Source organism: Pangasianodon hypophthalmus, chromosome 5 (assembly GCF_027358585.1).
Source record: "Pangasianodon hypophthalmus isolate fPanHyp1 chromosome 5, fPanHyp1.pri, whole genome shotgun sequence".
NCBI classification, from domain to species: Eukaryota; Metazoa; Chordata; class Actinopteri; order Siluriformes; family Pangasiidae; genus Pangasianodon; species Pangasianodon hypophthalmus.
In genome coordinates, this window is record NC_069714.1 from 29,475,767 (window position 1) to 29,503,318 (window position 27,552).

General features: G+C 40.2%; 2 protein-coding genes across 2 annotated transcripts; one reads left to right on the forward strand and one right to left on the reverse strand.

The window, feature by feature from the left end:
- The first annotated feature begins 49 nt into the window (after nucleotides 1-49).
- On the forward strand, nucleotides 50-7,485 carry osgepl1 (O-sialoglycoprotein endopeptidase-like 1). The gene is made up of 7 exons (XM_026912478.3): nucleotides 50-613; nucleotides 4,066-4,453; nucleotides 5,820-6,024; nucleotides 6,107-6,255; nucleotides 6,458-6,588; nucleotides 7,178-7,249; nucleotides 7,347-7,485. Exons 1-7 carry the CDS (start codon nucleotides 414-416, stop codon nucleotides 7,429-7,431), a joined length of 1,230 nt encoding a protein of 409 aa, XP_026768279.3. The 5' UTR covers nucleotides 50-413; the 3' UTR covers nucleotides 7,432-7,485.
- ankar (ankyrin and armadillo repeat containing) lies at nucleotides 7,459-27,532 on the reverse strand. The gene is made up of 22 exons (XM_026912740.3): nucleotides 26,868-27,532; nucleotides 25,443-25,883; nucleotides 24,568-24,731; nucleotides 23,426-23,541; nucleotides 23,158-23,338; nucleotides 21,408-21,630; nucleotides 20,076-20,277; nucleotides 19,770-19,978; nucleotides 18,376-18,480; nucleotides 17,340-17,587; nucleotides 16,080-16,248; nucleotides 14,457-14,698; nucleotides 13,978-14,131; nucleotides 13,131-13,292; nucleotides 12,935-13,041; nucleotides 11,955-12,077; nucleotides 11,647-11,805; nucleotides 11,409-11,526; nucleotides 10,875-10,984; nucleotides 10,250-10,446; nucleotides 9,271-9,317; nucleotides 7,459-7,773 (listed from the first exon to the last, which is right to left on the reverse strand). Exons 1-22 carry the CDS (start codon nucleotides 27,388-27,390, stop codon nucleotides 7,604-7,606), a joined length of 4,170 nt encoding a protein of 1,389 aa, XP_026768541.3. The 5' UTR covers nucleotides 27,391-27,532; the 3' UTR covers nucleotides 7,459-7,603.
- Nucleotides 27,533-27,552: the final 20 nt, after the last annotated feature.

A 27,552-nucleotide genomic window follows, 5' to 3' on the forward strand; every position in this document is an offset into this window, starting at 1 on the left:
TGTTGCACATCGGAGCTACTTTATGTGGCGGCATTTTTTACCCCTACTCGCATTCAAACAGAGCCCGCCTCCTTTGTTAGGATTGGTTAGTGCTATTTGGATACTGCTCATTGATTGGCTGTCTGCTAAACTACCTGTAACGCTATCCAATCCGCTTTTTGAGTTTGAGCTAACAGCTAATCACAGACGAGGAGGCGGGATTAGTAGGAATACGGGTGGGAAAAGTTTTAAGGTGACGTGAATGTGAAATACAGCAATCATTTGCAATGATTTTATAACGTAATTTTTGTGTTTGTAGTTAAATCGCCGTTGGTATAGGACAGGACGAGGGTTAGTAAAATTATTTTTGATAAGTATGTTTAAAATGTTTGTGTAGTGTAGGTGTAGTAGGTGACTTGGTTGTAGCCCGCAGTATGTTTGCACGTAAAGGAGTGTGTGGATCAGTGCCATGCGTGTTTCTGGGCTTTAAAACATGCAGAAGAGCTTCTGAGAGCAGAGCCAGGCTGGTGTTAGGCATCGAGACGAGCTGTGATGAGACAGGAGCTGCTGTTCTGGACGAGACTGGGACAATCCTCGGAGAATCTTTACACTCCCAGAAAGACGTGCACTTGAAGTAAACACACCTGAACTGCACTCACTCACTCACTCACTCACTCACATTTCCTATAAACATTTAAAGCTGATTATAGGAAAGTTTCAAATATAAATCACCTCCAGATCACTCGAGACCTTCACTGATAAGCCACAGAAATACAGAAATCATCCTCCATCATTCACTTTTACTCTGCTGTATCTTTACAAACTTTCTCCACAAAATCCCAAATCAAATAACACACACACACACACACACACACACACATACATACATACATACATACATACATACATACATACATACATACATATATACATATATATATATATATATATATATATATATATATATAGATAGATAGATAGATAGATAGATAGATAGATTACCTTTGTTTCAGACCTCAGTGAGCACTTTAGCTTTGTTTTTTCCTTCTTTAATTGAAAACTTCCAAAATCAGTTCAGTCCTACAAACTTTCTACACAAAATCCCAAATTAAATAACACACACTATGCAGCCAAAAGTATGTGCACCCCTGACCATCACACACACATGTGGTTCTTCCCCAAACTATTCCCACAAAATTTGAAGCACACAGTTGTATAGAATGTCTCTGTATGCTGTAGCATTACAATTTCCCTTCAGTGAACTAAGAGGCCCAAACCTGTTCCAGCATGACAATGCCCCTGTGCACAAAGCGAGCTCCATGAAGACATGGTGTGTGAAGGTTGGAGTGGAAGAACTCGAGTGTCCTGCACAGAGCCCTGACCTTAACCCCACTGAACACCTTTGGGATGAACTGGAACTGGAGACTCCTTACCCAACATCAGTGTCTGATCTCACTAATGCTCTTGTAGCTGAATGAACACAAATCCCCACAGCCACGCTCCAACATCTAGTGGAAAGCTTCCCAGAAGAGTGGAGCTCATTATAACAGCAAACACAGGGGGAATAAATCTGGAATGAGAAGTTCAACAAGCACATATGAGTGTGAGGGTCAGGGGTATACAAACTTTTGGCCATATAGTGTAATTATATATAATAATTATATATATACACACTCACACATAATTTGTGCGAGGCCTTAATGAACACTTTAGCCTTTTTTCTTTCTTTAAGTGAAGATCGTTTTTTTTTTTTAAATTCTAAAATCAGCTGTATCATATTACAGTCCTAAACTGCGTACATTTTAAACATGTCAAGAATATTGCTCAAAAAATCAAAAAATTATATTTTCTATATTTTTGGTCATCAACGGTCATTAAATATTTTAGACCTGAATGTCAAAAATCTTTGTTTCTAAACACATTGGAAAGTTATTTATTTATCTATTTATTAGTATAATGTTTTGGTGTTTGTGCACACAGACAGTGTAATGTAAGACTTTGTAATATGATGATGTTTAGAAAGGTTCACGTGACATGCAATTTTAAGTAATTTTTTTTAAAAAAAAAGATCACCTAAATAATCTGTACATACTTAAATACAGTAATTTATGCATATAAGAGCAAAATCATTAAGATTATCGATGTCCTAAAGCTACTTTTTCCTTTACGGCACCTGATACTGAGGCGATCTTTGCCTCCTGGCAGAATTTATACACATCAGAGCAAATCTGCTTCACTTCCTAACCATAAAGAAAACCGTAGCTTAGTCTAAACGTCTACTGCCAGATAACACATCTTTTTTTTTTCTCATAATGCCCCAAAGTGTTTTATTCCTCTTCTACCACAGCAATCTGCTAACGATTACAATTTTTTTGTTGATTAAAAAAAAGTCATACTTTTCCATCTGTTTATCGTCACATTTAATGTTGTGGAACATCTGGGAAATCTTGCACGCTTGCGTTATAACAGCTATAAACAGTCGTTCTCTCACCAGCCTCTTTTTTTTTTTTTTGCTCTCTTGAAGTTAATAAGTCAAAAAAAAAAATTAATGAGAAACTCCTCTGCCCTGAAAATATCGGAAAACTTACAGCTTTAATATCGGAAAGTTACAGCGTTACCTCTGACGCTGGAGACTCCTTCCATACGTGTTAAATAAACGTCTCCTTACAGAAAACTTCACCTCATCAACAATTACACGCGTTTATTAAACACACTGGCGTACGAGTCCCCGTGAGTGAGCCGTTACTATAGAAACAATAATGTATTAGAACGAGTGCATTAATATAAACCTGTGATTTGCAGCTGCGCTCCTGTCAGAGAAAATCAATCAACACCTTCTGACCAATCAGCATCCAGAATTCAACAGTGCTGTGGCGTAAGAGGAATAAAACACTGAGATGTGCTGCGGTAGGAAAATAATCCATTTCGACGCGGAAGCAGTAACTCCGCCTGATCGCACCACACCGTTGTTGATTATTTTCTCATATCAGCATGACACGCAGTGTTTTATTCCTTTCTAAGGACATGGTATGTGGCTTGAGACGCAGCCAGTGTTGGTGTTAGTCACCCCAATACCTAATAGCAAAACTAAACCTACATGAAATCCAGTTTGACTGTTCAGACCGAACATCGAGTCCAGAAATCTGTAACTTTACATACGAGTGTGGCTTCATGCTGAATGAAAAATTCAGACCTTGTATGTTTTTTGATGAAAGCTGGAATAACAGATGTAGCCGAGTCTTCTGTTTTTTGAGAAACTTAACAGATACAGTACTGTGCAAAAGTCTTAGGCACATGCAAAGAAATGCTGTAGAGCAAAGATGCCTTCAAAAATAAGGAAATTAAATGTTTCTACATTAAAATAAATCCTATAAAGAGCAGTAAACAGTAATAAATGAAACAAAGTCAATATCTGTTGTGATGATCCTTCGCTTTAAAAAATAAAGCAGTATCTGAGGTGCAGTGTGTGCAGTTTTCTAAGGAAATGAGCTGGAAGTGTTACTGAGCATCTTGCAGAAGCAGCCACAGTTCTTCTGGAGACTTTGACTGTCGACTCGCTTCTTATTTCTGCAGCGAAACCCAGCAGCCTTCATTATGTTTTTATCTGAAAAGTGTCTCTTATGGAATCTGCTGCTTTCTTTACTGACAAACAAACATTTTTCTGTAACATTTCATTTTGTGCTGGAAAACTAATGTTTGGAATCGAAAATGTTTTTGTACTGAATCAATAATGTAGAAGTCAAAAAATAAAAATCTATAACAAAGTTTGTACTAAAGAAAAAGACTTTTGCACTGTGCTGTACATCAGTGGATCAATTTTTTAAAAATATCACATCTGATCTGATATCAAACCAGCGTTTTGTGGCATGTCAGAGCTTCAAACTGGCAAAGAATGAAAAGACGGTAAAGCGTAGTTTGTGTTCCGGCTCATGGTTTTCTCAGTGGACCTTCAGGATCGAATCATAATCGTTCTCTGATGTGATGTGAGTCTCGTGCGATCTATTAAAGCTTGATTGTGCTTTTAAGCCACTTTTCCTGATGGAGCGTCTGTTTGTTGATGTTTTAATAGCGCGGTTTCTCCCCCAGGGCAGGAGGGATCGTTCCGCCCGTCGCCCAGCGCCTCCATAAAGAGAACATTAGCAGAGTGGTGCAGGAAGCTTTGGACAGGAGCGGCGTTACACCGCGTGACCTCACCGCCGTGGCCACGACGGTCAAACCGGGTCTGGCGCTGAGCCTCGGTGTCGGCTTACACTTCAGCCTGAGTTTCGTAAGACAACACGAAAAGCCTTTCATCCCCATCCATCACATGGAGGCCCACGCTCTGACTGTGAGGATGCTCCAGCACGTGGAGTTCCCGTTTCTGGTGCTGCTCGTGTCAGGAGGTCATTCTCTCCTGGCGCTGGCGAGAGGCATCGATGAGTTCTTACTGTTAGGGCAAACGCTAGACGAGGCTCCAGGAGACACTCTGGACAAGGTATCAGAGACACAAGTCACCTCAGAGTAACGCAAAATGCCAAGACGTGGTTGCACTCAAGCTACGACGCTTGCATAGCCACCAGTTTAGCATTATTATTATTATTATTATTATTATTATTATTATAGTTAGATACGAGAGCTGAAATCTAATAACCATCAGCAACCCGACAGTGGAACTGTTAGAGATGAGTAATGTGTTATATCACAGTAATGTGTTATATCACACACACACACACACACACACACACACAATCTGTCTATTTTTTGGAACATTTTAGGAGAAAAAAAAGATAAGAGTAAATAATCCACTTCGTTCACATTCATTGTTACGGATGTTTACGAAAAAATTATCAGCTCAAACAGAGATCAGATCTAGGGGGCGTGTCTCTCTGTCACTCTGTGTCATCACCTGACACGACGCTCACTGATTGGCTGCATGAATCTACAGTCTGGACTAGAAAGAAATCAGCCCCAGCTTCACTTCTCACTTCTTCGCACCATCCTGTGCATTTTAATTACGACTGTTGGATGCGCTTTTGTGCTCCACAAAAACCCAGAATAATCCGCTTTTAATAATTTATTAACAAATAATCTGACGTGGATGCAAAAAAAAAAATTAAACCTAACATTGATGTCTTTTTATCCCATTTACATCAGCCGCTCCTGCTGTTTTCTATATACATGCTGAAAAGGAAAGAAAGCAAAAAGCTAGGAGTTTTTAAAAAAAGTTACTAGTTGATGAGGTTTTAATTCCATATGTATAATTTTTTTCTTGTTCTTTTTTTTTTAAACTGTTCTTTGACTCGACTATGTGATGATTTAGATGCTAAAGAGGTAGCTATAAGCCAGCCTTACATGTTAGCACCGTTAGCCGATATCACTCAGCTCTGTAAGTAAGATTCATGAAGCTGGGCGATATAATGATCAAATATCAATATTGCAGTTAATTGTTGCCTTTAGGAGAGTTTTGAGCGTATCGTAAATTGAATATCAGTGTCTGTTGATGATTTGTACAGATCTCTGTGTTTGCTGACGCTGTTAGCGATCTTTAGCAACTTGAAATATTATGGTGTATTGTGAAAATGTTTTCTGTTTGCCATAAATTTAAGGGTTTTCTTTCTGCGTGTGGTTCGTCTCATGTCGTCTCAGGGAGTTTTTCCTTTCCACTGTCCCCCTCTGGATTGTTCATCAGGGATCTAACCCTACAACCTGGATTTAAAAGTTATACAAATAGAATTAGATTAAAGTTAGCCTCGTAGCTTTGGTTCTAAATAAAGAATCAAATATGTTGACGACATTTGGGCTAAGGGGAAAATTGTGAACCGTGACCTGTATCATTAACAGTTTGCGTTTTGATTGGACAGGTCGCGAGACGCCTGTCTCTCATTAAGCACCCGAAGTGTCGTGGTCTCAGTGGCGGACAAGCCATCGAGCTGTTAGCGAAAGAAGGAGATCGACTGCAGTTCCAGTTTAAATCGCCGATGGGGCAGCACTACGACTGCAACTTCTCCTTTGCTGGCGTTCGCAACCAAGTGACGATGGCTATAAACAAAAAAGAAAAGCAGGAGGGTAATTATTTCTCTCTTTATATTGGATGCGAGTGCAGGGCGAGTTTATCCGAATGTACTGCTGATGCTGTGTTTCCTGGCAGGCGTCGGGCCGGGGCAGTTGTTATCCTGTGTGCAGGACATCGCTGCAGCAGCGCAGCACACCGTCGCCTCGCACATCGCCAAACGCACACACAGGGCCATTTTATTCTGCAAAGCCCGTGGCCTTTTACCACGAAACAACCCGACTCTGGTAAGTTCACCACACGGCAGGGTTCCACAGTGGCATTTCGCTTTTTAAATCAACTCCAGATTGGTTTAATCGCATCGGCATTTCATAGAATTTGGCACAGCCTTTGGTTAAACTTTGGTTAATCTCTCTCTCTCTCTCTCTCTCTCTCTCTCTCTCTCTCTCTCTCTCTGTCTGTCTTGCTTGTGCACGATGCCCTCTGCAGGTCGTATCAGGAGGAGTAGCAAGCAACGAATACATAAGAGAGACACTCAGGATCGTCACTGACACCACGGGACTGCAGTTACTCTGTCCTCCGGCTAAATTCTGCACGGATAATGGAGTGATGATCGCATGGTACGGAGAGAGAACATCCTCTGACACGGTTACTCGCTCCTGATATCCCGTTAAAGGGGCCGTTTGTAACATTCGGGACACTCTTAATGATTCAGTGCGCTGTAAAAATGTCAGATACAGTGTCACGGTTCCCTGAGTGGGCATCAGGGAAGTAAAATTATACCTTCCATGAAAGCTTGTGACTTGGAATTTCCAATCTCAGACTAGGAAATAAACAAAGAAAATGTTCCCTTCAACTCGGAATTCCTACTCGGAACTTCAGAAGGCTCTCCTCAGTCCTGAGTTCAATATATGACGTCTCCATTACCTCATAATCTGAGACTGATAATAAAGAGGTTTTGAAAAGTGTTTCACGGACGTTCGACAACATTAAATATAACTATAAACAGTTAAAAGTACAATGCGTTGTTCTTTAATAAATAATAATTTTGTAATCATTGGCAAATTGCTGTGGTGTAAGAGGAATAAAACACTCTGAGATTTGCTGTTATAGTAAATTATTCAGCTTTGTTTTTTTTTAATTCCTTGAGCCTAGAAACACTTCAAAATTACAAACCGCACCTTTAAACAGCGCTGCTTTTATCTCCAGGAACGGTGTGGAGAGACTAAAGGAGGGAAAAGGGGTTGTGTCTCACACTCAGGACGTCACGTATGAGCCAAAGTGAGTCCAAGACACGTTTCTCTAGTTGATTTCGACACATAAAAGCTCATCGTTATCATTTTATTCACTTATCTGTATGCAATTTGTTTTCTCTCAGAGCTCCACTGGGCAGAGATATCTCTGCAGAGGTGAGAGATGCTGCGATCAAGCTTCCTGCGTTAAAGCTAAAGATAAAAAGCTAGGATTGCATTTAATAGTGTAATTGTCATTTAGAAAATAAAATGTATATAAAAATATCTGTGTGTGTGTTTTTTTGGTAATGTGTGGTAATGAGAGTAGCTAGGGTGTGATGAGTTGTTCTTTAAGGATGAACCCAGACCCCAGGCCAGTGTGGAATCACTGATCTGAGAGCAGTCATGTGTCATTATTGAGGCTCAGTGTTTCCAGACGTGGATCCGATCCGCAGGAGGACTCGTCAGCGCGTCGGGCTCCGGGATCGGCCGTCCTGCTCCTGCGGGGATGCAGCTCCGGGGCCGAGCGGGTTCTGTCAGAGCCGTGTGACGTGTTCCTTCTCTTAGGTGCATCTGGAAGGAGATATGAGAGGACAGGAGTTAAATACAGTTGGGGTCATAAGTTTACATACGCCTTGCAGAAACTGCAAAATGTTAATAATTTTTTTTTAAAATGAGGGATCATAGCAATTGCATTTTGTTTTTATTTAGTTCTGCCCTTTAATAAGCTATTTCACATAACATTTGTTTTCATATAATCCACAAGACACAATAATAACCGAATTTACACAAAGGAACCAGTTCAAAAGCTCACATACGCTTGACTCTTAATACTTTGTGTGTTACCTGATGATCAGCGACTGTTTTTATGTTTTGCGATAGTTGCTCATGACTCGCTTGTTTGTCCTGAGCAGTTAAACTGCACACTGTTCTTCAGAAAAATCCTCCAGCTCCTGCACATTCTCTGCTTTTCCACCATCTTCTGCATATTTGAGCCCTTTCCAATAGCGGCTATATGATGCTGAGATCCATCTTTTCACACTGAGGACAACTGAGGGACTCGAACACAACTATTACAAAAGCTGCAAACATTCACTGATGCTCAAGAAGGCAACACGTCACATTTACAGCCAAGGGGGTGTAAACTTTTGAACAGGACGATCGATGTTAATTGTTATTATTTGTCTTCTGGGAAACATGCAAATATCTTAAGTAGCTTCTGAAGGGCAGTACTAAATGAAATTAGATTTTTAAACAAAATAATAACAATTTACACCAATCATCCTGTTCAACTTGATGTATCGTGTTGCCTTCTTGAGCATCAGTGAATGTTTGTGCCTTTTGTAATAGTTGTGTACGAGTCCCTCAGTTGTCCTCAGCATGATGGCTCAACTGTATGGCTCAGGGATATCTCACGAATACGTGAAGTCTCAGAAACTCCTTTCATACACGATCAGCGAGGAAGGGGTTCAATTTGAATACAAGGTCAAGTGGAAATTCCGGGAACGCTGACGCAGTGATCCCTATAGTCCAGTTCTGCGAAATGATGGGCTTGTGTATGAGCAGAAGCCACTTCATTGCCGGGACTATTTTAAAATTTTAAAGTGAAGCGACAAACGGAGAAAAAATGAAAGCCAAGAACCAACACAGAAGAGAAATAAAACAAAATATTACAGTATGTTTGTCTTTTCCTCTGCAGAAAAAATTCTTTGTTAGATAAATGGTACAGTAAATTTAACAGATTGCATCATTTATTTAAATTAAATCAAAATAAACTGTAAATGTGTGAATTTATCCCCCCATTTATCACCAACATGCTGTTATACAAAAAAAAAAAAAGAAAAGTGAGATTATTCGCGACGATGTTAAGTTCCTGTACTCTGAGTCACCGTGTTGATTATTTTCCTATAAACACGTGGGAATATGTAAATTTAATCTATTCCTGTGTAATTTATTTACAGAAGGACCGAGTATTCAGATTGGATATGTCTGAATAATGATGAACCACTCTTTTAATGTAAATTAATTAAACTGAAAGAAATTGGATTGATTATAAGTTGAGTCACGTACCTTTATTAGAGCGCTGATGGACAGCTGGACTCGCTTTCGCCTCGAAACTGTACACAAAATAATTTAAAAAATGGCTGAAATATTCAATTTAAAATACTTAGCTACATGTTAGGCACATAAACAAACAAAAAAAAGGGCGTAGTTGCAGTCGTTCTAATATGTTACTGTTTCTATAGCAACAGCTCATTCGCAGGGACCTGAATTTGTCATGTTGCTTTAAAAAAAAAGATGCATAATTACTGATATGGTGATTTATGGAAGGAGTCTCCAGTATCAGTGCTTTGTAACAGTCAGTGAGTTTTCCAACATCTTCAGACAGAGGAGTTTATGATTTTCTAGTTTCTCAGTAACATAATAACTAATGTTTTTTTCTTTTTAACTTGAAAAGAGAGAAAAAAAGAGAGGCTGGTGAGGGAAAGACTGTTTATAGCTGCTATAACGTAGGTGAGAACAGGTACTAACTTGTCTTGAGGATGTTGCACAACATTAAATGAAACTATAAGTGGATAAAAAGTATGATGTGTCATTCATTAGTAAATAAAAAAGTTGTACTCACTGGGGTATAAGAGGAATAAAACACTTGGGGACATGCGGTTATAGGAAAACAATCCACTTCATGGTTGTAACAGTAACTCTACTTGGGGTTGAGTCACATCACACCACCCAAGCCTTGATTAGTTTCCTATAACAGCACACCCTCAAGTGTTTTATTCCTTACTTAGTAACTACATTAAAGGAACTAGGAACAGTATGTAAGCACAGTTTGGTAATTATGTAATAGATGGGTTCAGGCTTTAGTAATTAAGTCTGAACTCAACCATATAATTAAAGTAGTTAAAATAAAAACATTACAATAAAGCATCCGATTAATCTGCGAATTCAGTCGAGTCGAATTTGTTCTTATTATGTCACAAATCAGCGTTACAGAAATCCACACCTAGACCTAGACTTCTAATGAGAATGAACGATGGAGCGATACCTGAGTGATGGAAGGCCCACTTTTCTCTGTCTTTTGAACTCAGACGTGAACTTGGAGCATATTTTGGCATCCTCGACTAAATGGTCCTTCAGCGCTTTGTATGTCTGAGGATTTTTCCTGCATTCCACCAGCAGGAGGCGATGTGCGAACCGGTTGAAGCTCAGGTAACCAAGGGCGCTGGCGCAGGCCGTGCGTACCTGGGATGAAGATTCAATTCAATTCAATTTTATTTGTATAGCGCTTTTAACAATGAACATTGTCTCAAAGCAGCTTTCCATAAGAAATAAAAACATGCAAACAGTCCTAGATGTTAGACAGAATTATCCCTAGTGAGCAAGCCTGATGCGACTGAGGTGACTGTGGCAAGGAAAAACTCCCTTAGATGATATGAGGTAGAAACCTTGAGAGGAACCAGACTCAAAAGGGAACCCATCCTCATCTGGGTGACACCGGAGTGTGTGATATGAACAATGTCCTTTCTGCATTTATGTATAGTCATGTAGAATTTTATGTGTATATTAATTTGGAGGTTGTTGTCTTCCTCAATGATGAAGTCCCATCACAACGCGATAAATGAATCCGAACATGAAAAGTGGTTTACTTAGATCGAGTTTATCAGGTGTACCTCCTCGTCCTCAGAGTACAGGTGAGTGGAGAGGTGCTCTATCGCTCCCATAGTCACAATGCCGTCTGGGATACCTGCTCTGGTGTGGGCCAGGCTGGCTAATAACTGAGCTGGAGTCACATACAGCAATGCAAATTAATAACATGTTATGTAATATTTAAGGGTGGTGTTCATAGGACTACATAAAACCTACATAAGCCCTTCCTCATACATTTACATTTATAAAGCCTAAAGATGTCACATTCTAATAACACCTGAGTTATTTTATTGACTTTAGTTTGTGTTATAACACTTTCCAGGCTAACGTGTGACTTAGTAGCTCAGTGGCATGTCAGAGTCACATGATGATAATGATGTAATGCCATATAGAGGAAACGTCAACATGAACACCTGCTGTTATACGAACGTGTAGGCCTATGACCTCTTTAAGTGTTACCAATGTTTCTGATGTTATTTTATTCATGCGTCATACATTAATACAGTATATATGCAGAGTAGTGATGTTACAAGCTCAGCTAAGTGTTTCTAACTTACCTGTAATGACCACAGTAGTGTTTTTATCTGATTGCAGTAATTTTACCAGAATTGTGACTCCTCTTGCAGTCAGTGTCACTTGGTCAGAGCCAGTAATCACTTTAGCTAGCACAATCATCTAAAGAAAGAAAATAAAAGAGTAATATTTCATGTGTTATAATTCAGATCGATCATTAAAGCATAGCAAGAGTCCTGAATATGAAAGAAATCACTGTAGCTACTTTCGATCTCTTGGCACCTGAAATGCAGCCTTGGCCCTTTCGGTCTCATCATCTGAACCTAAAAATGTCTCGAATGCTTGCAATGGAACTCCTCCCTTTTTCTTAATAGCTGCCTGCTGCTTTGGATTATTGTACGCAAACAGCGCCAGGGCATGGCCTGCCTCCAGACGGATGCTCTGATAAAATGTCATAATGTTAAAAACACTGTTTTTAATGTACAGACACTCATCAAATCAGAAATATAATGGTTTAAATGCTGAATGAATAACACTAAGGATGGAGTAATGGTAAATGGAGGATCAGCTGTGATAAAGGTGCAGGTTACTCTGTCTTGGGCTTGAAGTAGCTCCAGAATGATGTCGTAGGAGAAGTCTTCTTGTTCCCAGAAGGTTGTCTGAAGCTCCTGGTTGCCCATCAAGATGCAAGCCAGAGTCTGAGAGACCTGGACCTGTTGTGGTTCAGGAAAAGGTGCAAACTTTGTGTAATGGTCCTGATCACAAGCATGACTGTGATATGTAATGAATAATAAAAAAAAAAACTCTGAAAATAATCCACACAGAAGAAAATATATTGTCTAAAGATTTTAGTGTCTTTAAGACCATTCATGCAACGTCTATTTGCTTTAACTTACTATTTCCCTATTGTATATATTCTATAGTAATAACATACACAAGGATTTGTATAGCAGCCTCAAAAACATTTAATTGTTGACATGGTGAAGTCTGTAAAGTTATTTTAGCTTCAAACACGAGGGAAAAAGAGAAGCTGGTGAGGGGACGGCTGTTTAGTGCTGCTACAACATAACTGATAAGAGGAGCTAACTTGGCTCGGGGACGTTCCGCAACATTAAGTGTAACTATAAATGGACAAAAAGGTGTGAAGTATGATGTATTATTCTTAAATAAATTAAAAAAATTCTAAATGTGGCTGAAGAGGAAATAAAACACTTCAGGATGTGCTTTCAATCAATTCCAGGCTTTAACTCTGCTTCATCACACCGTCCTGTTGTTGAGTATCTTCCCATAACAACATCGCTGTGTTTTATTCCTCACACACACACACACACACACACACACACACACACACACACACACACATACCACTGTATCCCTTTGTATCCCTTACATCATATTTTTATATATTTTTATAGTTTTCCTTTCCTACCTGTATAGAAGGAAATTCTGGTTTGTGTAAATTCTATTTTTATGTCACGTACAGTCGAAAAGACATTTCACTGCATGTTGTACTGTGTATGGTTGTGTATATGACAAATAAAATTTGAATATGAATACACTCTTTATGTACCTTAACCTGGAGAGATTTGTGGCTTTGCAGAAGCTCTAACAATGTCGGAATGGCTTTTTCCTCATAAATCACATTTTGGCTGTTTCTGTTATTAGTGTGTGCCACTCCTGTAATCAGATAAAAAGCTCTATCATATATGTATATATGCTTAAACTAATGGTTTTGATGTAATATCGGAAGACTAGTGAGATATTACCGATGCACAAGGTCCCGAGCGCAGTGACGACACTGAGCAGAGTTTTCTCGGTAGTACGGGACCCACGCAGCAGTCGCACTAACGGCGGCACGCCGTTTTCCCTACACAGTCCTTTCTGATGGGCGCGGCAGTCTCGGCTGAGGGCTATCACCGCCTGGCATCCTGCAAATCATATAACCAGACAGGTAGGAAAAAAAAAAGGTCAGGGTGACCTGTTCCACATGCTGCATTTTATAGATCTAATGTGAGGACAACTCTGGCTGAAAAGGGTCTAGAGGGGGTTCGAGGAATAGCTGCTAGACGGGAGCTTTTAAACAGACCTGTCACACTCGAGCGCCAGACACGAGGAAGTGTTTAAACCCGATAGTAGAATAACTCCCCGTGACCGTGTCATGTAAGTAATGGACACTGATGGCAAAAACAAGAGGCGAGAAGCAGCGTAAGAGGAGCGGAATCCCGACGGGGGTCAGGTATTCCTGAGTGCGCGTCTGCGTGCCTTATGAGTCTAGCAGACGAGTAGCATCTCCAGACAGGAAGTATTGCTCGCTTTCCCGCCGGATGTGACCCTTCTCACAGTAGCAGGAGGAACGCTCGGTCCAAATGGCCGTCGATCAACGTTCAGCGCGGCTTATCCAGGACCTGTCATCGCCGTGTCATCGAGTAGTGCTTTTACTGCGCTTGGCACGCGGTTTCGCTAACCTCATGAGATCGTACGAGATGACAGCTTCGCTGGGAAGGTTTTATTTTAAATTTATTAGTTCCCCCAGATGCTGACAACCAAGATGTGCTGGAGATTTTGGAATAGTAACGAGCTGAGCTCTGTCCGGTCCCGTCCCCGTGGCCTTACCCACGTATTGCATTTTATCCGACGTGGACAGGAGCAGATCCAGGACGAACCGGTAGCTGATGAGCTCAGCTATGTACTTCTGCTGCTTCGGTGTGTGTCCCGCTAAGGCCCAGAGAGCCGTCGCACCCTGCTCCCTCACCTCCTGATCGAAAACCTGTGGCACCAGAACAGAAACATATTCTCACTCATTAGCTGCGTTGCCAGAACAAGGTTTTATTAGATTAATTTTTAACCAAAAGTAATAATGTTATCAACATAGTTCCATTTAATCAGATTAGGTTTTTTATTTTCTCCAGTAGGTTTATTATAATTTCACAGCATGACCCCGACTCTATTGTTCCAGTTATGTAGAAATCCCTAATAAATGAAACGAAGGTATTGGAATCTATAAAAGAAACTCTGGCTTGGGATTAACACAAATCTTGCCATAAATCAATCTGAGAGCAATTTGATTAAAATCTGAACAGCAATCGTGTTACCTTTAAGAGGTGTAGAAGATGTCTGGCGGCGGATTTGTTCAGAAATTGTTCCTGTATGACAGGGTTTTGGTGCGCTATGGCTTCGAGGGCTTTGGCGGCTTTCACCTGGCTGGAGATCTTTCTGGAGCTCAGGACCTGCACCACAGAGGTCACGGCACGAGCACCACAAATCAGGTCCTGGTTCTCCCTGTGGCCACGGGCCAGCTCAGCCAGAGCCAGACACGCCTCTCCCTGAAGTGGCTCTGTTTCACACACACACACACACACACACACACACACACACACACACACACACACGTATCTTCAAATTCAAATACAAGGTGTGGATTATGGGCACTTCGTAACAATTCTGCCAAAGCAAAAGAACATAAATAAACAATAATTAGTAACAAAGGGAAAATCAATAATGAGTAAAATTAAATCACTATATTCCAAAAAGGTATGTAGTATTTACAAATTTGATATAAATTATATAAATAAGGAATAAAACACGACGGCGCATGCCATTATGGAAAACTAATCCATGCCAGAGTGACGTGAAGCGGATTATTCTCCTATAACATCACAATCCCGAAGTGTTTTATTCCTCTTATACCACAGCAATTTGCCAACAATTATTAATCCATTGATAAATGACACATAGTGCTTTTTATCCATTTATAGTTACATTTAATGTTGTCAATCCCTCACCAGCTTTCTCTGAAAGCTAATAAGACAGCCTGTAAAGGTGTAAACTCGTGTCTTGAAGATCTGTGTCGAAAAACTTTATGACTGTTACAAAGCGCTGACACTGGAGACTCCTTCCATAAATGTTAAATAAACATCTCCTTTCAGAAACCTTCACCAGGTCAACGATTACACACTTTTTAAAACTGTGAATGAACTGCTACTGCAACGCCTTCGAGAATTCAACAGCGCTGTGGTGTAAGTATAATAAAAGTCTTTTATCATTTGATCAAATCAGGCTATTTGCTGTTTGTTAGTATATTATGAATAGTGAATACAAAGATAGCAGTCATACAGTACTGTGCAAAAGTCTTGGCACCCTATTTTTTTTAGTACAAACTTTGTTATAGATGTTTATTTTCTGACTTCTACATTATTGATTCAGTACAAAAACATTTTTGATTCCAAACATTAGTTTTCCAGCACAGAATGATGTTACAGAAAAATGTTTGTATGTCAGTAAAGAAAGCAGCAGATTCCATAAGAGACACTTTTCAGATAAAAACATAATGAAGGCTGCTGAGTTTCGCTGCAGAAATAAGAAGCGAGTCGACAGTCAAAGTCTCCAGAAAAACTGTGGCTGCTTCTGCAAGATGCTCAGTAACACTTCCAGCTCATTTCCTTAGAAAACTGCACACACTGCACCTGAGACTGCTTTTTTTTTTTAAAGCGAAGGATCGTCACACCAAATATTGACTTTGTTTCATTTATTACTGTTTACTGCTCTTTATAGTGTTTATTTTAATGTAGAAACATTTAATTTCCTTATTTTTGAAGGCATCTTTGCTCTACAGCATTTCTTTGCATGTGCCTAAGACTTATGCACAGAACTGTATATAGAGGCGATTCATTACTGAGTGTTGCTATGGTGACTTATTTCTGTTGTGAGTACTGTACCGGAGTTCACGGTGAGTAAATCGACCAGTTGTGGGATGGCTCCACAAAGTGCCACCGTGGTCTGGTTTTGGGGACAAGCGACACACAGCGCCCGGATACACCTCACGGCGTTCACCAGCACGTCCTGGAGGTCAGAGGTCAGCAGCTGTACCACGGGAGCAACCCCACCCTCATAGAACACACACACACACACACACACACAGAAACACATGGCAAATAGAAAGATACTTCCAAATAAACAAGACAAACAATTCACATCTCAGAGGAGAGCTCAAATCTTGCTGTTGATCTGTCTTTATTCCACAGCACTGCTGAATTCTGGATTCTGATTGGTCAGTAGGTGTTGATTCATTTTCTATAACAGCAGCTCTGACAGTAGTGCAGCTGCAAGTCACAGGATTATATTAATATTAATGCGTTATTAATACGTTAGCGTTTCTATAGTAACAGCTCACTGACTTGTATGACGAGCTTCAACACAATTTAACAATAAACAGAATAAAAAAGCGTCATTAGTTAAACAAGAAATATGTAACGTTGATGGAAGGAGTCTCCAGTGTCAGCAGTTTGTTATGGTCAGTTTTCTGCCACAGGACAGCGAACGCTGCTTTTTGCAGTTTCAGTGACAAGCTGTAGGATTTTTTATTCTTTTGCCTTATTTACTTTGACAGAAAGTGAGAGAACGACTCTTTAAAGCTGCTATGACGTAAGTGATAACAGGAACTAACTTGCTTCATGGATGTTCCATATCATTAAATGTAATTAGAAACAGGAAAAAAGTATGATGTGTCATTCTGTAATTAATAAAAAATGTAATTGTTGGAAAACTGCTCTGGTATAAGAGCAATAAAACACGTTAGGGTGTGATGATACAGAAGAATAATAATAAACTTCAGCGTTTAAACAGTAACTCCACTTCATCACATCACCCTGTCATTGATTATCCAGATTAATAATATTAATATTATTAATATGGGACGTGGTGCTATATTTTTAGCTGATTTAAGTTTAACATACTGCTGCCAACATTTATATAGATCACAATAACAAGTATTTCTGATCTGCAGAGATTTGACAACAATCTTATTTATCTAGAAATATTTATAAGCTTTTGTTTGGGAATATTAAATTGGGAACATGTTGTTAAAATGGTGCTTAGTGTCAAAAGGGTAACGTTGTTTAATAACTGAAACACTGCAAATTATCCGATAAGTATGTCTCAGATAGTTTTGCCGTAAATTCGTACCCGTGTAGACTCACCAGCTCAGCGATTTGAGTCTGAAACGTCCCGCTGTGACCAGCCAGGTCTGTCAGTATAACAGTGCAGCGTGAGTGAAGCTCTGGATTTTGGCTGCTGAGGTGTTTGATGAGCACTTGGACTGCACCGAAGCGCACCAGCTCCTCACACACCGGAACATTCTTCGTCATGTGACACACCACGGCCGCAGCCATGCGCTGAAACAACGGCCTCCCGCTGAGCAAAATGTCCACCAGGACTGAGATGCCACCTGTTACAGCACAAACACACTGAGCGCTGTTACACACTGTTACTGTACAAAGAGTACAGCGCTGCAGAATTCTCAATTCTGATTGGTCAGAAGGTTTTCTATAACAGCAGCTCTGACAGTAGTGCAGCTCCAAATCACAGGTTTATTATTTTTAATGCGCTTGTTCTAACACTTTATCGTGCTCTTTCACAGGGACTTGTTAAGTTTTCCGACATCCTAAGAACGGAAGAGTTTACACTCCGCAGTTTCTAGGTAAAATTGCAAAAAGACAGAAAAAGAGAGGCTGGTGCGGAAAAGACTGTTTACAGCTGCTATAATAATAATATAAGTGAGAACTGGAAAGTTAAATGTAACTATAACCGGATAAAAAGTATGACGTGTCGTTCTTTATTGATTGTTATAATCGTTGGCAAATTGTTTATGGTATAAGAGGAATAAAACACTTCAGGGTGTGCTGTTAAAGGAAAATAATCCACTTCAGGGTGGTAACAGTAGCTCTGCTTCATCACACCATCATGTCATTGATTATTTTCCTAAAACAGCACACCCCATCACATTTTATTCTTTACTTATACATGAGGTTTGAGTTCTAGTTTTCTGTTCTTTTCTTAGTACAGGGAAGTGTAAGTACAAATACACTACAGATGCGCTGAAAAGAAATTGCAGTATTCCTTTATCCATGGCTCTAGTGTGTAGTTTAATATATACACATGTATACCATGTTCAAAAAAAGGAAGTAAAAAAAAAAATCATAAAAGTGTCGACTGCTGAGAACAAGCATCAGCGACCTGCATCCACGATGTCCTTCCAGAAGGGGTCAGCGTTCACACAGAGAGCCTCCATGCATCTGACGGCCATCTCCAACCTCCTGTTCTCCTCACTCTGTAACATCTCTACAGCCACAAACACACACACACAAATGTCATTTCAGATTATAGATAAGCATTAATAAAGAAATAAATATTAATAAATATTCTCTGCGTGACTATTAAGCAACACAGAGGCTAAAAGCTAGCCTGCTTGAGGAGAATTAGCTCGAATGGTAGAGCGACTGTTCATCGTGTGAGAGACAGACAGAGACAGCAGAACTGATCTCCGCATTCTCCAATGCGTCCCATTTCTAAACGGACACTATTACATTATTCAGTTACCACTTTCAGATGGAAGGATGTTCTCTTCATGCTTGTATTCAACCATACATTCTGGTTTCTGATAAAATTATAATATATAAAATTGTTCACAGCCAGAACCAACGCATGGTACACAACATGAACTGGTCTGTACAGAGATCAAACCAGAAACTTTAGTATTATTAGCACTATGCTCTGAGTTACAAACTGAGCTACCTGGCCAAATAAATAAATAATAGATAGATAGATAGATAGATAGATAGATAGATAGATGCTCCCAGGTAGGGAGCTTAGGTATTTTAAACTGATTGAAGCCTTGGCAATCACCTACTTTTTAAATATCTGGATATTTTATTACAATTGATCAATTACTAATTAAAAATGTATTTAATAATTTCATCAAATTTTTGCAGATACGGTAACAAAAACAGTATCATTTTGCAATGTTTAAAAATGTATACAATCATATAATAATCATTTGCAGCACTGCTATACATTAGATCTGGTTAGGTTCTATATTTTAAGCATTGTCGACATTTTTCTGGCCCAGAAATTAGCTCCACCCCCAATCTGGTAGGAGCTGCGCCGCTCCTCTCTTCGTCCTTAAACAGAAACCCACTTGCATACGTAAATTTACAGATGAGGTCAACTGTGCGTGCATGTCATCTCGCAATTAGCAGAGGGCTCTAAATATTACTGACTGATGCTTTAAATATATGTACAGTATAAATAGTAATGTGCAAACAGTCAAATGCAAAAACACAAGAGAAAATATAGTAAAGAATGTTTAAATACTTAATGTGTAAAACAAGATGGCGCACACTTTTATAGGAAAATAATGAATGGAAGGTAAGAAGGTACTGTCATGTGACTAATTCGTAGCTGTACTGCAGCTATAAATAGATATTTTAAATATATATTTAAAGTGGAACTCAGTAACTTTTAGAGCTCTCTGCTGGTGGCAAGATGACATCCTTGAATTTCCCCATATGGGGGATTAATAAAGGTACATCTTATCTTATCTTAGCTTAGCTTAGCTTAGCTTAGCATACCAACGAGAATCCTCCACACAGGAAGGCCGTCCAGGTTCAGCTGAATGAGACGCCTGAGGATGTCGGTGTGGAAGTAAAGAGCCGCCAGCTGGACCACGTTATTGCCCTCGCTATCTGACGTTCTCCAGTTTGCCCCATTTGACAGCAGATAGTCCAGAGCCTCCAGAGATCCTGACATGGCTGAGAGTAAGAGGGGCGTGCTGCCATATCTACGACACGCCAGCATGGTTGTGATTCCCCCTGAACACTTAACACTCTGAACACTTAACACAGATATAAATGCAGATAATAAACCTTACAACTTACTCTGCAGATGTGTATATATCCAGCAACCTGGGATCTTTCCTGCACAGGGCCTGGACACATGAGACCTGGCCGTAAAAGGCTGAGAAGTGCACAGCCAGCCAGCCTCTCCTGTCCACGAGCGTGTAGTCGGCTTGCAGAGCAACCAGGCAGTTGAGGGCCTCGAGAGAGCCGCACTGAGCAGCCAGGTGCAGCGGCGTGAGTCCTGACAGAAAGGGAGATAAGAAAATGAAATCATTTTATAGACAGGCAGGTTTGAATTGCATGTGCTTGCCTTTTCTTTTCCATTAACTGAAAATTCATCGTTAAAATGATTATTTTTGACAATTTATGACATAAAATCATTAATGCAAAAAAATTCTAAGAATCTAAGTTATCTGTACAAATAAAGAAAATAAACAACCGATAATCTCCTTCTTTTTCTTTCAAGCTAATCTAAGACATAGACCAAACACCCACACCCAACAAAAATGGCAGATACACACACAAAATATTTACAAAAATGACAATTATTTACACAAAATGAAAAATATCCAGAAAGATCAAGCAAACCAAAAACCAAAGAGGACAGGCTAATCTCCAAATGCAATACACAAGCAAAGGGTCATGTACCAGGAAGTCAATAACAAATCACAAGCCGAAGGCACAACACAAGCAACACAACTTCTCAGGCAGTATCTTACTGTATACGCATTTTAGCCATATTTTTGTGCGCACTTGAGACCAAACATCCTGCAACAACAATCATGTGATATGTCATAAACACCTTTACACCTTTTATTTACACCTTTAAAGTGGCAGTGAAATCAAAAGTGATTCAGAGTGTTTCAGATGTTTTTGTGTAGACATAGACACCTAAACTAACTGGCCATTGTTGTTTCGAGCTGAGAAGAAGGCTACGATAACTCAATAATCACACTTTACAACCGTGATGAGCAGAAAAGCATCTCAGAATGCACAACACATTAAAACCTTGAGCTGGATGGGCAACAACAGTAGAAGACCACATCAGGTTCCACTCTGGAAGATTGGAAAAAGACAAGGCAACGTTTTCGCAATCTTTAACTGCCCTGATTCGGTAAGGCTTTGCCCAAAATGTTCAATAAAAAACATAAATTCTGCCGTTTATGAATCAGTGTAGTGACACCTCAACTATCTTACTGTATATCCTGTTGGTTGTTATGGAAATAAATCAATCAAGCTATACCACCGTGCCAGCTAAACTTCCTGTTTCAAAAGGAAATACTGTATATCCACATACAGAATCAGATTATGACTCTCAAGCCATTCCATGTGCTGGAGTGTGTGTGTGTGTGTGTGTGTGTGGGAATGTACTGGAGCAGATGAACCTCTCGACACATGGCTGGTTAAGGTTGATGCCAGCGGCTGCCAGCTGGTAGATGATGTGCGGCTGGTTGCACATAGCGGCGTGGTGGAGTAAAGTGTATCCTCGCTCGTCTAGCGCCCCCAGGTGGCCCAGAGGGTTTTTATGGCTCAGGGTGTGAAATACGGCGGAGAGGCCGCGCTCCGCAGCTGCACGCAGTCCATACGGTACGTTCTGTGGGCAAGTCGAACTTCAGCTCCAACCACAACACTGTGCAGTGATGATTACAGAAATTAAGCTGCCTTTGCTTTGGCAACTCCTTTGTACTAACAAGGGGCTGTGTTCAAACATAGTGAAGATTTGATCTAAAAATTGTGCACATCGATATTCAGAGCTCAGACATAATAATATTGTCCTTTTAAAGTCAGTGAAAATGAATCATCTTATTCAGAGATGTGGCTTATCTTGAGAAGATCTTATTACAGAGAAATTTTGAATGAATTTAAAGTGAGCTGTAAGCATAGCACATGAGTGCTCAGGCAGATTATTCTTCAAACCATGGTCGCTTTTTCTTTACACTAGAGTGTATATGGAATTAAGAAAAACATTGACATTATTTTATAATTTCAACAACTCAAAATAGTGGACTGAAATGTAGCCTAATATAACCTACACACATTACGGATTTGTGAGCTACAATAAGTTTTAACTGTTCGTGCATGATACTTAAAAAAATAAAATGCAAAATAATAGGATGTGCTGGATCAAGTGCTATTTTATAGGCTGCCGAATAATGTGTGTGGAAGCCATTTTGTTAAATTAAACCATCATATTACATTTAACAGCAAGCAAAAAAAAAAAACTTAAGAGTTCCTTCTTCAGTCCACATTATCTATCATAGGCATAAAGGTAAAAGCCAGAGGTCTATGTAATATTATATATATATATACAGTACTGTGCAAAAGTCTTAGGCACCCTATTTTTTTTTTTAGTACAAACTTTGTTATAGATGTTTATTTTCTGACTTCTACATTATTGATTCAGTACAAAAACATTTTAGATTCCAAACATTAGTTTTCCAGCACAAAATGAAATGTTTGTATGTCAGTAAAGAAAGCAGCAGATTCCATAAGAGACACTTTTCAGATAAAAACAGAATGAAGGCTGCTGGGTTTCGCTGCAGAAATAAGAAGCGAGTCGACAGTCAAAGTCTCCAGAAGAACTGTGGCTGCTTCTGCAAGATGCTCAGTAACACTTCCAGCTCATTTCCTTAGAAAACTGCACACACTGCACCTCAGATACTGTTTTTTTTTAAAAGCGAAGGATCGTCACACCAAATACTGACTTTGTTTCATTTATTACTGTTTACTGCTCTTTATGGTGTTTTTTTAATGTAGAAACATTTAGTTTCATTATGTTTGAAGGCATCTTTGCTCTACAGAATTCCTTTGCATGTGCCTAAGACTTCTGCACAGTACTGTGTGTGTGTATATATATAAAACATCTCAGACGCAAACATCTCAGATGCTTCTGCTCAAGAACAAAAAATCTGGCAACCTGGGAGGTGTAAATTACACTCAAATAATTTTAATAATGTGAATTCCAAGCCCAGAACACTGACCTGAGTGCACTCATAGCTTGACTCTGAATACGCTTAACTTCCCTCACGTAAATATTGACGTAAATTTGGGACTTAAGTCACCAGCTCTGAATACAGCCCATGGATTTACAGTTTATGATGTACTAATTATTTCACATTACCTTGCACTGTATGGCTTTGGCATAACCAAACGTTTTCTTAAACTGCTCATGAAGCTGAAAGTCAGTTAAAGGCAGCTTCTGTTCCCGCATGTTTTTGATGGCCTTGTTCATGGTTTCCCACCACTGCACGGTGTTGGGTTGGGGATAGAAGGAAGCCAGGGCAATAGAGATCACACTATAGCTGCAGAACGAGGAAATAATTACAGCACAGAGTGACACGTCATACAAATGATACCCGGTATGAATAGTGAGCTTGTCCTAGTCCTACCTTTTTCCATCGATCTCACTGAGGGGGATAGGAAAGTGCTCCTTGTAGGTGGTGTCTTGCCGAAGTAGGTCATTTAAATAGCCCACTGCGTGATTCTGTAGCGTTATGAAGGCAGCCTGGACAAGAAAACATCAATCCTGTTCATTCTGAACTTTAAGATATACAGTAGGTGCATATATCTGTTATTAAAATCCAAGCATTAATTGGTTGTTATATATTTTTCTTGTACATTTTTGGTGTTTTTGTGATCAGAGTGCAGGTTGTAACCCAGAAAAAGCAGCACATTTGTAAAAAAAAAATAATAATAAATAAATAAATAATTGGTGGTGTTAGATATGAACAAGAATAAAATGACTTATCCTCAACATAATTAGCATATTCTAGTGTTCTATACTATGGAGAAGATTCCCTGCTAGAGCGAAATCTCACCAGTGAAAGAATGAGAAATACAATACACAGAGAGCACTGGCGTGCCGTGCCATGCCGAAAACCACACGGAAAAGCAGAACCTTCATTGCATTTCTCTTATGTCACTTAATCTCTAATGATAAACAATCAGCAGGGGATTGTTTTTTTTTTAAGAACGCTGACATTTTTGCGCAGAAGCGAATGATATTCCCTGCTGCACTGCATTTCATCACTGCGTTGCAGTTGTGCTACACTGAAATGCAATGTCCAATCACAGCCCTAAGACATTCTTAAGAAGCATGGCTGCTGAGAAGAGAAGAAAAGCCTAAAAGCTTGCAATCCATATAAAGGAACGTCATTTAATAGGGTTAAATTTCACAGGCAGCATGGATCGTCTGTTCTGCAAAGAGAACCGGAGCTTTAGCGCAGAGAAACATAGCTATTTAATACAGTGTTTTTTCATTATAAAATGGTTATATTCTTGTTATAGTTTTACTTTTGCTGTTCCAACAATCATTTGGGTATGACATGCCAAATCATTTCTTATAGAAGCAGTTATTATTGTGCGTACATTTTGTCCTCGCTCTTAAACACAAATAGATGGATGATACATCTATGTTGTGTTGTTCCTGCCTCCTCTCACAAGAGTTTCCTCCCAGAGTCTTAATGGCTGTTTCTCAGGGAATTTCAAACATGTATGGGAACATCAGGGTCCATTATGGATTCATCCTGACCTTCATCTCCTCCGTGATGTGCTCCAGCTCAGGAGTCCCAACATCAACCTCGATCCCACCGTGAAGATGGAAATACTCATTCGGCTTGTACGGAAAGTGCTTACAGGAAAATTTCGGTCCGAGAAGATGAGGCGGTAACTCTCGCTCCGTTTTCAGCATGTCATCTGTCAAAAAAAATTAACACCAAGCCCAGTTAGTGTTAAAGTACCAGCTGTATCGCCTCCTACAGCACAGGAAGTGAAGCTCAGTCTAGTTTACCGCTTCCTGCTCAAAGACTTAACCACAAAATATCACTATTTCCATAATATCCTAATGTCCAAGATTTGTCCTACTTTTTAAAGATAAAAAACAACCATAATAAAACTCACAGAAAACATTATTTCTATATTGATGAACTGTTGTTAAGGATGAGAAGTAAAATAGCTGCATTTAACCATCTAGAAAATGCAGGGAGATAAAAGCAATAAACCATGACTGGATAAAGCACACGTCTTGAAGTGCTTTATTTCTCTTATGCCACATTTATTAAAGAATGACACACTTTTTAACCATTTACAGCTACTTCTAATGTTGTGGAACATTGTGGAAACAAGTTAGTTCCTGTTATCACTTACGTTATAGCAGCTATAAACAGTCGTTCCCTCACCTGCTTCTCTTTTTTTTCTCTCTTCTCTCTCATGCTACTGAGAAACTGCAAAGAGTAAACTTCTCTATCTTGAAGATGTCGGAAAACTTAAAGTTACAGCTTTACCTCTGATTGTTACAAAGTACTGACTAACGCCTCACAACGCTACACTAAACATCACATGGAAGCCAGGAAGTGTGCTTCCTTATAACAAGATACACGGAGATTGTTTAAACTCATGTGTACAGACCTGAGATAGGCGTGAGCATTTGAGACAGGTCCGGAATCCTCATCTTCTTCCTCAGGCCGATGAGGAAGGGCACGAGGAAGCTGATGAGCTTCAGGTAGGCCAGGTCCCGGGCCAGCTCCACTTTGCGTCCCAGGTGTTTCTTCACCAGCCTCATGTGGCGAGAGAGCCTCTGCTGCAGCCGCTGGTACGTGCCCAGCTCCACAACGTCCTCCGTCAGCCGCACCACGTTGGACAGGCTGTGTGTGCCCTCGAAGGTGAACAGGTTCTCGTGCTGACGGACCGAGGTCAGGTACGAGGTGATCTTTAGCAGGATGTTTTCTGCGTACTGAGAGAAGAGCTTCTGCTCCTCTGCACTGTTGGGCTCGTAGGTTGGGTCGGGGTTGTGTTCCTCTTCCTCGTATATGCCCTGGTAACACGGGTCATCAGAGATGTCCACTAAACCTACAGAAAAGAGCAAACAGGGTGAAGATGGGTTTCAGGGAGAGGTGGGACTGTCAAGTTTTAAAATCAACTGTAAACTACATCTTTATAACAGCATGCTGTGTGAAAGGACACGTCTTACTCAACCTGAGGGTGGATAGATACTGACAGAGAGACAGACAGACAGACAGATAGATAGATAGATAGATAGATAGATAGATAGATAGATAGATAGATAGATAGATAGATAGTCAGACAGAAAGTCAGACAGACAGAAAGACAGGGAGACAGTCAGACAAACAGTCAGTCAGACAGACAGACAGACAAACAGACAGAAAATCAGACAGACAGACAGACAGTCAGACAAACAGTAAGTCAGACAGACAAACAGACAGAAAATCAGACAGACAGAAATACAGACAGACAGAAATACAGACAGACAGACAGTCAGACAGAAATACAGACAGACAGACAGTCAGAGAGATAGTCAGACAGACAGAAATACAGACAGACAGACAGACAGACAGTCAGACAAAAAGTAAGACAGAAAATCAGACAGACAGACAGTCAGACAGACAGTCAGACAGAAAATCAGACAGACAGACAGACAGTCAGACAGACAGACAGAAAGTCAGACAGACAGACAGTCAGACAAAAAGTAAGACAGAAAATCAGACAGACAGAAATACAGACAGACAGACAGACAGAAAATCAGACAGACAGACAGTCAGACAGACAGTCAGACAGACAGACAGACAGACAGACAGTCAGTCAGTCAGACAGACAGTCAGACAGAAAATCAGACAGACAGAAATACAGACAGACAGACAGACAAAAAGTCAGACAGACAGAAAGACAGACAGACAGACAGACAGACAGTCAGACAGACAGACAGACAGTCAGTCAGTCAGTCAGTCAGTCAGTCAGACAGACAGACAGACAGAAAGTCAGACAGACAGACAGTCAGACAGACAGACAGACAGACAGACAGACATCACTGCGGACCTGCTGTGAGAAACTCAGTGAGCCTGTGTTTCTCAGCCTGAGGAACTCCGTTGGGATCCACACCCATGCTGGACCTCCACAGGTCCAGGAAGCAGGGGCGTTTATCTTTAGGGATGTAGGCTCCGTGCCACAGGGCTTTCATGGTGTAGTCGATGTTGATGAGGATCTGCCCCACTTTGGTGTCGCAGTAGGCTGGGGGCAGTTGGCACGCGGAGCTCTGATCGGGGTTGGGCTCCAGGCTGATGGATGGCACTTGGTTGAAGCAGTATAATCCCACTGTGAGCTCTCGGATGATCTGATGGACCACCCTGTAGTCCATAGACACCCCAGAGCCACAGGGGGCCAGGATGATGGCGTTGGGGTGAAATACAGCTTGGATTTGTCTGATTATTCCAGGTGGAGGGTCTACATGCTGGAGGAAATGTTCTCCACCCAGTAACCAGCTGCAGGAGGTGAGACTGAGCAGCTCCTGAACTTCTCTCCAGTCGTATTTCTCAAAGAAGTTCAGCGACTCCATGCTCATGAGTGAGTTATCTGAAAAGTCTCAGATGATGATTTTATTTTTGCCTTTTAAGTTCTAAAACAAAAAAAAACCATATATCACGAATAAACACTTTGTTTAGTTATTACACAGGTAGCATAATTAGCGAGCTGTATCATTTTGACAGAATCCGTCGCCATGGCA